General features: G+C 37.9%; 1 protein-coding gene across 4 annotated transcripts in view; it reads left to right on the top strand.

Moving 5' to 3' along the window:
• The window catches only part of proser1 (proline and serine rich 1), a 16,254-nt gene that overhangs the window by 2,905 nt on the left and 3,414 nt on the right, over positions 1-9,935 (top strand). For 2 of the 4 annotated variants that reach the window (XM_015379786.1, XM_015379789.1), the window contains 4 exons: positions 56-157; positions 1,640-1,718; positions 3,921-4,013; positions 5,839-7,162. In XM_015379786.1, the coding sequence (XP_015235272.1) occupies positions 56-157; positions 1,640-1,718; positions 3,921-4,013; positions 5,839-7,162 (1,598 nt within the window). The remainder of the gene's footprint in view (positions 1-55; positions 158-1,639; positions 1,719-3,920; positions 4,014-5,838; positions 7,163-9,935) is intronic. The other 2 variants (XM_015379788.1, XM_015379787.1) reach the window with 2 other exon arrangements.

Below are 9,935 nucleotides of genomic sequence, written 5' to 3'. Positions count from 1 at the left end.
TTTTTTTTTCATTTTAAAGAATGACTCCTAAAGTAACCTGTGCTATTAACTACAGGGAATTATTCCAATAAAAAAAGAGGGTGAGAAAAAAAAAGACAGCTCCACCAGCATTGAGGGGAAAGGAATTGCTTCCAGGATTATTGGACCATTCAAACCTGTGAGTATTGAATTGATAATGAAAAAAAACATATTTGTCAGAATATGACAGTTTTGTGTGTTATTGCACTCTGAAATTAAACTATAGTACAAATCAGCAATAATGGAGTCCTTTTTTTTTTTTTTTTTTTCAAAGTTGCCATCTTTGGCTGATATAAAAGCTGAACACTTACTGGCTTTTTTTCTACTGTAGAAATTAATGTTCTTTTATAAAGTTCTTCCAAATCTGTTGCAAATGTTCCCATAAATGTGGGATATTTGCAGTTTTCTTTGTTTTAACTCTTTGGTCCAAGTATCCCAAACAAGCTTAAAATGGTTATAAGTCTGCAGACCGTGTTGGCCACTCCAAATTTTCAAGGCTACCATCTTGTTCTTTTTATCACTGAGGCAGTTTTGGCATTGCTTGGACTTATGTTTGGGTTATTGTCTTATTTAAGTAGCTCCTGTCTGACGGGGTGCCTACCTGAGCATGGTACCACAGAAAGCTATGTTAAATATTTTAGTTGGATTCAGCAAAGTGACACCAGACCACACGCTCCCTCCTCCATTTTTGACTGCTGATGTGACACCCTGTGAAATCATCCTTTTGCCTTCGGAACATTATGCAAATATTCTGTGATGAGCCAAAGATTTCTAATTTTAATTTAGCGGTCCATAAAACTTTCTTCTATTCATTTTTCAAGGGAAGTGTTTTATTATCCAGTCAAGCTTGTCTTAAGGTGCGTTCACACCTAGTGTAAATTTGGCAGCTGGATAGAACAACATGTTATCTCCATGTAGCGGGTGACTCAAAAGCCCTGTGAGGAAAATGGAGAGTTTTTGTAAATCCAGCAAAGTGAGAGAACCACTGCCCCTGCAAAGTATGCAACATAACATTCCCAAATTCTGAACTTTTGTTTATATGCTTGTCATGAAAACCCTCATCCAGCAGAGTGGATGATGCAGTAGGGACTTTTACCTGCAATGCGAATTCACCCACTGTGCGAATTACTTTTGCCAGCCGGGTGGATTTCTGGCGGAATGTCATCAAAGCAAAAGCATGATGCAAAAGCAGATGTTTTGCATTCGGTGTGAACGCATCAATGCTCTGGCACTTCAGCAGTGACTTTCTTGCTTCAATTCATCACAGTTAGCACTAAAACTTACTCGCTACGACTACTGTTATGCTGTGCTTGAAGCTGTGATCCTTGGTGCCACCTGTGACCCAACTTGTCCTGCAATTCAAATATGGCTTTGGGTCTGCCAGTTTCCTTCTGTAGTTTGATACCGTGCAACGTTTTCTAAAGACAGTATGGTACCATAATGTGCTCAAGTTTAACATTTGGCAGTTCAATACTTTGTACCATTTTGAGCTACTCGTTATGCTCAAACAACTTTGATTACAGGAATGAACTAGAAAAATTGTGTATCTACCTGTAAGATATTCTACTGTTTTAGGTTTCTGGTTTGATGTTTCACTTGTTTGTTTTTTGTTTCTTTCTAGTTTCCCTCGACTTACAACCCTCATAGACCTGTTCCTTACCCAATACCGCCCTGCCGGCCTCATGCCACCATCGCCCCAAGTAAGAAACGTCAAAGCAAACTACACTTATTTTTGAATTTTACTTTTCAAGGTAGTTTCATGGTTCCCTACCATGAGAACTACCCTCAACCAGAGGTGGGTAGAAAACCCCAAATTGTACTAAAGTAAGAGAAACACAACTTCAAAAATTTCTACTCAAGTAAAAGTGAAAAATTACTTGAGTAAGGGTAAAAAGTATTTGGTAAAAAAGGCAACTCAAGTATTGAGTACTTGTAGGATCATAATACTGATTGGATGTTTAGAAATTACACAATCAGACAGCTTTTACAGGCAAATTCTAGAATTGTGAAACCTAAAATAAATAGGAAATACAAATGAATTAGATTAAAAAAATAATAGTGTTGAAGAAAAATGTCCAAATCATTATTTTCAACATTGAACTTATAAAACCATTCCTTTCAGTAAATAATGTATATATACAAGAACATGATGAAGAACCTCTATTGACAACATCAACTGTTTGCCACCTGTTCTCCATATAACTCAAGGACTTAAAGATTTCTGATTGGCTCTAGTGAGGGCGGGAATGCACAGTAAAAGTTTTGCCCTTTTGGGACAATTTTTCAGGTCGTGCTGGAATGTTTTTGGATCAAGCCAAATTTTAGCTTCATCCTGCATCATGTAGTATAAGGGGGTAAGGGACAATTAGCCTAAAATCACCACCTCCTGATCAGGAATCGTATGATTAGATAAAAATCAAAACATGTTTGAAATCAGTGGTCAGGTGATCATGAGCGTTTCCTGCTGTTGAAGCAGAGCTAACAACAAATTTACCTCCACATCTCGCACTGTGCATACAAGGGAACTCCTCTTCTCTGACTTTTATTCCAGATAGAATTATTCAACCAGGACCATAGTTTTGGACCTACAGTGCAACAAGTCAGGTTACATCAGAGCATTGGGCCGTACAGTTAACAGTGCTATCAGACCGGGTGTGTTTTCAGTCTCAAAGCGTCTGATTTACATGCAAACTCTTTGTGGGACGTTGTCGAGAGGTCCAGCAGCTCATCAGAGCATTGGGAGCGGCGCATACAAGTGTTCTGGCATAAGAGCATCTGAGTGTTCCACACTGGTGTTCCAAAAATGTAACTTTTGCTGCTGGACACAAAGTCGTCAACTAATCAGAAAAGCTGATTCAGGAGTTCTTAGGGAAATAAGACACTACCTACAAGCTGTTTTCACTTCTCCATATGAAAAATAAATATCAAGGAGGTAAACTCCAAAGGTTTAAAAAAACAAAAAACGCCAGAGGAATGGCTCGTTAAGTTGCTGCACTAAAATATTTTCTATGAATTATGGCGAAACAGTTTATAAATACCTAAATTACTAAAAATGGTACAACCTGCAGACGAAAACTTTTCAGTCATATATTATGGTACTTACAGTTTTTGCCACAAACCTTATAAACAAACTTTATATTCACTTCCAGACGCTACCAGCGCGGCGTCCCGGCGGTAGGCTGGAGATCTGGCGCTCCAAACAAGAACTGCATATTTTAGTAGTATCATAATCCTGATGAACTGAATGCACAGAGGATGTCTGGAGGTGGAATCACTTAAAAACGTGTCAAAACTGTATTCCAATTCTTCAAAGTAAATAAATAATAGTTGCTCTCTAGCTTGTAGCTGCAGAACAGAGCAGATCAACAACCAGAACTCCGAAGCGTCAAAGCAACTTGACCACAGTTTGATCCAGCATTGACCCAGCGTCCAAATTTTGCCGTTTAAGCGTTTTGGATGCTTTTGTTGTGAGCGCAGCATAAGGACAGTTATTGTGAACCCTGTGGTTTTGTCATATGGTTGAGGTGTACCTGAGTGCAGCAATGATATCGTAGAGTGTAAGCCAACCCTTACTGTAGAAAAATAAGCCAGAAATTGTGCTCAGGTAAACCGTAACATATTTTACAAGGATTTTACTCAAGTAATATAAGTACTATACTGCAAAACTTTTAAAATATTTACTTATTTTTTCATTACTTTACTTAAGTAAATGTAATTTAGTAAATGTAACCAGTTACTACCCACCTCGACATACAACCTATCAGACATTTTGAAACTGATTGTCATCACAGTGTTTTTTTTTTTTTATCAGATGAAGATTCTGGTCTATTTGGTAGTTTGTGTTGTAAGTTGGTGTTGTATGTGTATTATGGACATCTTTAATATTTGCAACTGCCACTCAGGTGCGTACAACAATGCAGGCCTTGTTTCTGTGGGAGGGGTCATAACAGCCAACGTGCCCCCTCCCCCCTACCGCTCTTCTCACAAACTAGCAGGTATGATTCCTTTGAGGCAAGATGGGCTTAGACTCTCTCTGAAGCTTGCAGCTTAACTTGCTGGCATGCTGCTCTCCTGTGCTTCTGCAGTTTGTCAGCTGACTGATTTTAGTTCCTGTTGGAGTACACTAATGACCAGAAAATATAACTTTGTTATGCATTCACAAATTTAGTTCACATTTTGATATTAAAGTCTTTCTTCTCTACAAAATATCTTGAAACATCAATGATGGATAATATAGTCCTGATCATCCAATTTGATAACTGCCAAAGTGATGAAAGAAACTTTCAAACTTTGTTACGTTTTACTGGCTGTTAATTGTCGAGCTTTACAGCAAATTACTAAAATTGGGTTTAGCTGAGGTTCTATAGCGTTGACACTTATATTGTTGTTTTTAAACAAAATAAACATATTAATGAAAAACTCATTTGAAGAATCTAGATTCGTTAAAGGATGATATTGTCCTGATTTGAAGAGTCTGAGTATTAAATATTTTGAAGTGAATCCAAAAAAGGATTATCCAGATGTCAAAAAGATATTAAATGACCCTTTAAACACTTATAAATGCAAAGCCCACCTCATGTTGTTTCTTGATTTTATAAATATAGACATAGTAAATCCCAACTAGATAAATGGTTTGTGTTTAAGGTAAAGAGGGTTCCTGATAACAAATAGGTTCATTTTAAATGACCTTATATGTTATATATAAAAATAACTATTAAAACAGGTCAACAAACATAGTTGTGTGTGTATATATATATATATATATATATATATATATATATATATATATATATATATATATATATATATATATATATATGTGTTTGTTCAAGATTCTTAAAGTGAAAATAGATTCAAAATTCAGCCCTCTCTTTTTCACTCTAAAATTATCCACTGCGCTTGTATTGAACTTGCATTGCTTGGGGTAGTCTTTTTCTTTTCTTATTGCAGTTTCTTTTTTTTTTTTTTTTTGGGAGCTACTGCTGGGTTTTCAAAAAAGTTGGACTGTTTAGTAAAATGCAAAAGGAAAAAAAAACTAAAAGTAAAAATTTGGATGAACCATCCATGAACTTCTCAGGCTTATTTCGTCATGGTCGCGGTTGGGCCGGTGCCTACCCCCTCCAGGCTATGAGCGAAATGCCTGATTAGAAAAAAACGTATATGTTTACTTTTTAGAATCTATAACAGGAACTTCTAAATTTTTTTTTATCTGATTAAGTTTTTGATTTTCTTTTATTGTCAAATAAAGACTTGCATTCGATAACTAGTTAGTTAAGCTTATTGAGTGAGTTAGAACATAACAGTTGTTCATTTGATGGCTCTTTTTGAAGATCCCACCCCTCAGTAACATCTGAAAAATATATCCAAGTCTAACAAAAACTTTGCCTTTATTTCCATCTTAAAATACATTCCAACTTTTTTGTAAATGTAGTTGTACATCAGTTAATCACTTTGGGGAAATCTCTTGGAACAAAAATTTTCTAGCTTGGTTAAACTGACGAGCAGTTGAAATTAGAACGGTTATGAACTGATTAAAATAAATTTGAGCTGAACCAGCCAGAAGCCATAATGCAGACATTTCCCCAAAGGTAAGAAGGGGACACCTTTTAAAACTTACTATTATTTAAAAGGCTGCATGTAGGAATGCTTCCTGGCTATTCCTCCTTTCTTTTTTCTCTTCTTCGCAAATGGTTTGGCTTTTTTAATCTGTTCTATAAATATTCTGGATTTAAAAATGTAATCACAAAATTGATAATCATATTGTTATAGTGGTTTTATTTATATCATTTTTGACAGCCTCTAATCTATCCTTACTTCCAGGTTACACCAAACCTGGGAATCCCCAGAACACCACACCTGGAGTCAACAGCGGGCCCCTTCTCATTCCTCATGGATCCACTCCTTCTACCCCTGCCCCACCCCAGGCTTCACCTGCTCAGCCACCTCCTCCAACCACCCCCATTACACCAGTTTTCCCTGGCATGGTTCCCTCCCACAACCTGAATGCCCCCTCTCCTTCCCCAGCTCCATCTCCCTCTGTTATCAAAGCCGGACCACAGACCCCCAGTGGTCATGTCACACCTACACCGTCGTCTGTCATTAAAGCCCACACCCCCTCAGGAACCCCTTGTGGAACTCCTGTTCCTGGCAGTGGAGGTTTTCCTTCTTCCCCTTTCCATGGCCTTTCTCGACCAGGCACCCCAGCTTCTTCTCGTAGTGGCCAGGACCCGCAGTTACAGTCCAACTCCATAGGATCAGCTCAACAAAGAGCTTATTCCCAGTCTGGTGACCAGCAGTCAGGAACCAGCTTCTCTGGTGTGCACCCAGGTAACCCATCTGGTTCAGTGATTAGAAGCTATACACCTTCACCTCAGACTCCTAGATCTTCCACTCCGGGTGTTCCAAACTGTTCCACCCCTGCACCCAGTCCTAAACCCTCCCCTAGTCACTCAGTTCAGGCCCAAGCTCAGGGTGTTTTGGCTGGAACCCTCAACAGGCACCCTGGAGGGAACAACAGTGGCAGTAGCAGCCCTGTACCCTCAGCCTTTAAGGGTACATCTCGTTCTGGTACACCGTCGATCAGCCCACTGGTGACACCTGGCTCTGCTCAGGCCGCTCTTGCTCGTTCTTTGGGCCTTTCACACCCCTCAGGTTCTCCTCAGGTGTCTCTCCCTAGTCCGGTTGCTATCACTGGCCTTCAAGCAATGTCATCCAGCCCAGCTCCGGCTCATTATCCAGGTCTGTCACCTTTTCCGGCCCTGTCATCTTCTTCTCTTCCCTCTGCCACCATCCCTTCATCTGTGCCTCCCTCCCCCAACCATCCACCATCTTCTATCTACCAGGGCTTAGCCCCTGTTGCTGCTCCTACTGCAGCTTCACCTTTCGCTCTAGGCCTCACATCTACCCCCTCTATATTCCCAGGCCTTTCCCCTGGGCCTAACCCCTCCAACTTTACTGGACTTGCTGTATCAGGTGGGGCTGGAACCAGGAGCCCTGTGTTACCTTCCTTTATGGGATTACCTGGAGCAGCTCAATCCTCAGTAGCATCTGTGGCTCCACTGCAGACAGCCGCAGTAGGGGTTCCCTCTTCTTCACCAGTCTTACCTGGGTTTGCCTCTGCTTTCAGCTCCAATTTCCAGCCAGGGTACGTGAACTTTAGATTTTTCTCATATGCACACAACGAAATGTAATTGTGGTGTATGCAATTACACCAGGTGTCTCTGTGTTATTAAACTCTTGAATAATGGTAGCTGACGCTATCATGGCCGCATCAATTACAAAGAAGGAAAGAAAAAAAAATCTGCACAAGCAATCAGTGATGATGCTGCTGTTACAGAGAAATCTGTGGATGTGTAGTGGGGGTCCTTACAATGACATAAGCCAGATAAAATATGGCACAAAATTTAAGACCAGGGATGATTGGATACTTGTCTAGGACTACGTCCTGAGGATATTTGCCCGTAGCTTGAATGTAGCCTAAAAGTCACACTTCATTTTTCACTTAGAAAACAAAATGGGCTGCTAGGCAATGCATGGTCCACTTATCATTAAGCTGCACCATAAAAATGTAGAATTTTTAAACCTATTCATTGAGTAGAAAGTGAAAATGCTGAATTTAGGATGATTTTCTTTGGCTTACATAGCAAAGCAAAGTACCGCAGCACTTCCTGTCCATCACCTGTTACCACGCGCTGCATTTAGCTGGTGCACATGTGGCTTGTCAAACTGTTCTCGTGTCCAAGCAACACAAATGGGAAATACACTGGAGGAAAATGGTGACTGTGACACCAGTTTACCACTAATACAAAGAATTGGTTCTAAGTTCAGTTTAACTGTTTGCTTAAAATTAAAAATGTATTTTTGTTATTCCCCTGTCAAGAAATCCAGCCTAAGTTAACAAGTCCTCCATGAACTAGTTCATCATTCAACAAAATGTGTCTGCATTTTTGAAATTATTATATGATAATATGTCGTCTGGCCATTTTTATCCTTATGTCTGTGTAAATTAGGGTTTTGGGCTACAGGCATATGTGATATTAGTGGATGTTGTAAAGACAATATATTTTAGGATAAAAAAAGTAATCAAAATGTTTTACCGTCTTTCTTCTTTTGGGTCATAAGCAAAAGCCTTAGATGTTGGGAAGTCTGTTCGACTACTGGAAAAAAAAAGCTGTAAAAATCACAATCATAAACGACTGCTTGAACGCAGTATTTAGTAGATTTTATTATTTGTTAATTATTCTTCTCCTTATCTTTCAGCCCTAATATAGATATTTATATAGGTCAATGTATCATTCACCAGTTGACATAGTTACGTAATTATAACCTGGTTTTTAACAGACTATTGAAATGAGTTGTGATTTCACCTCGATTTTTTTCAGCTGTACTGAGTCCTAAAGCAGCTGCTTTTGTATTAGAAATAAAAAAAGAATTTTAATTGTAGACTCTGTTTTTTAAACTTTGTATTCCATTAGAGCTATTTAGCTTATAAAATATTAAAATATGTACATTTGAGACAGCCTAGCTATTGATAAAGAAAAAAGTTAAGTGTCACGGCATGCATCTGCACCTTCCACTTCTGTATTTCCTAATAAATCAGGGTGCAAATAAAAAATTTTCCCTGAAATTTTGATGGTTAGGCCATTAAACTGTAGCTTCTTTTCTTATATTAAAGCTAAGCTAAAGCAAGGAGAAAGGAAAAGATCAATATAGTGTCCCAGGAAAGACAGTAATATCTGTAAAACACAGCCTAGGCCTAAGATCTGGGTTTAAGGCAGTGATTCCTAAAGTAGGAGATGCTGATTAGGTCTACAAATTGTATGGAAAGAATTAATCTTTTCCGAGAGGCATAAAAAAAAAAGAATTGATATCAATGCTAAATGCTTTTACTCAGTTAAACCTAAAAATATAATTAAAGGGTGGTAGTTTTGAGATTATAGTTTGTTTGCTATTTATTACAACTATTTACTGAAGTAGATGGTTCTTTGTTTAGCTGCTGAAAATGTCTAAAATAGGAAATTTTTCACAAAACAACAAAGTTCATTTCAAAATTGGCAAATTGAGATTTGCACACAAATACTATTAGATAAAAAGAATTCAAAGCTACAGCCTTGGTCTTCTCTGATGTACTGCTGCATGCTACCAGTGTGCTGGCTGGAGTATCATATTGACTTATGAATGGTAAGTCACTGCACAGATAAATGTTATTGTTATTAAAAAATATTGACCTGAAATTGGTTGGAATCAGTTACTTCATTTTATATATTTCGTTTTCATCATACAGACAGTCTCTACTTTCATCTATGAATATGTATAATACATATATTATGACATATAAACCAAATAATAACATTCAAACTGGAATGATATATATAGCACTTTATTAATTTCCTTTTGACAAAAATTAAGAAATGAGACTTTAAAAGGCTGTAATATTTAACATTTGATCAGTTGTTCATCTTGCAGTAAAACAGCATAGTAAATAGCGAGTGGAATAACCACACAATTGGCTGTTATATGTGACGTTGATTTCCATTTGCCTGTAAACTGAAAAAAGGCATCATAAATCAGTTTGTAAATCAGCGGCCTTTTTCCATGATGAGACATAAGCTTATTCTTTACAGTGCAAAGTCCTTTTTTTAGTGTTTTTTTTTTAGCCCTGCAGAGTGATTACTCACAGTTATATTTGCTGTGTTATCTTGTCACTGAACAAGTCAAGGAACAACAAGCCAAACCTTTTGATGCAATGTCATGCTCTGGAAAAGAAGGTGTGTCCCTCAGGAAAGAATAAATAGAAGCCAACAATTATTATCAACCAACTTAATAAGGAAAAAAATAGGACTAGTACCACTGGTACTGCTATTACTATTAAAAATAATAGAATAGTATAGATAATAATAATAGAAAATAAAATAGAA

Source organism: Cyprinodon variegatus, unplaced genomic scaffold (genome assembly GCF_000732505.1).
Source record: "Cyprinodon variegatus isolate N-32 unplaced genomic scaffold, C_variegatus-1.0 Scaffold199, whole genome shotgun sequence".
Classification (NCBI taxonomy): Eukaryota; Metazoa; Chordata; class Actinopteri; order Cyprinodontiformes; family Cyprinodontidae; genus Cyprinodon; species Cyprinodon variegatus.
This window is presented reverse-complemented; position numbering and strand designations above follow the sequence as displayed.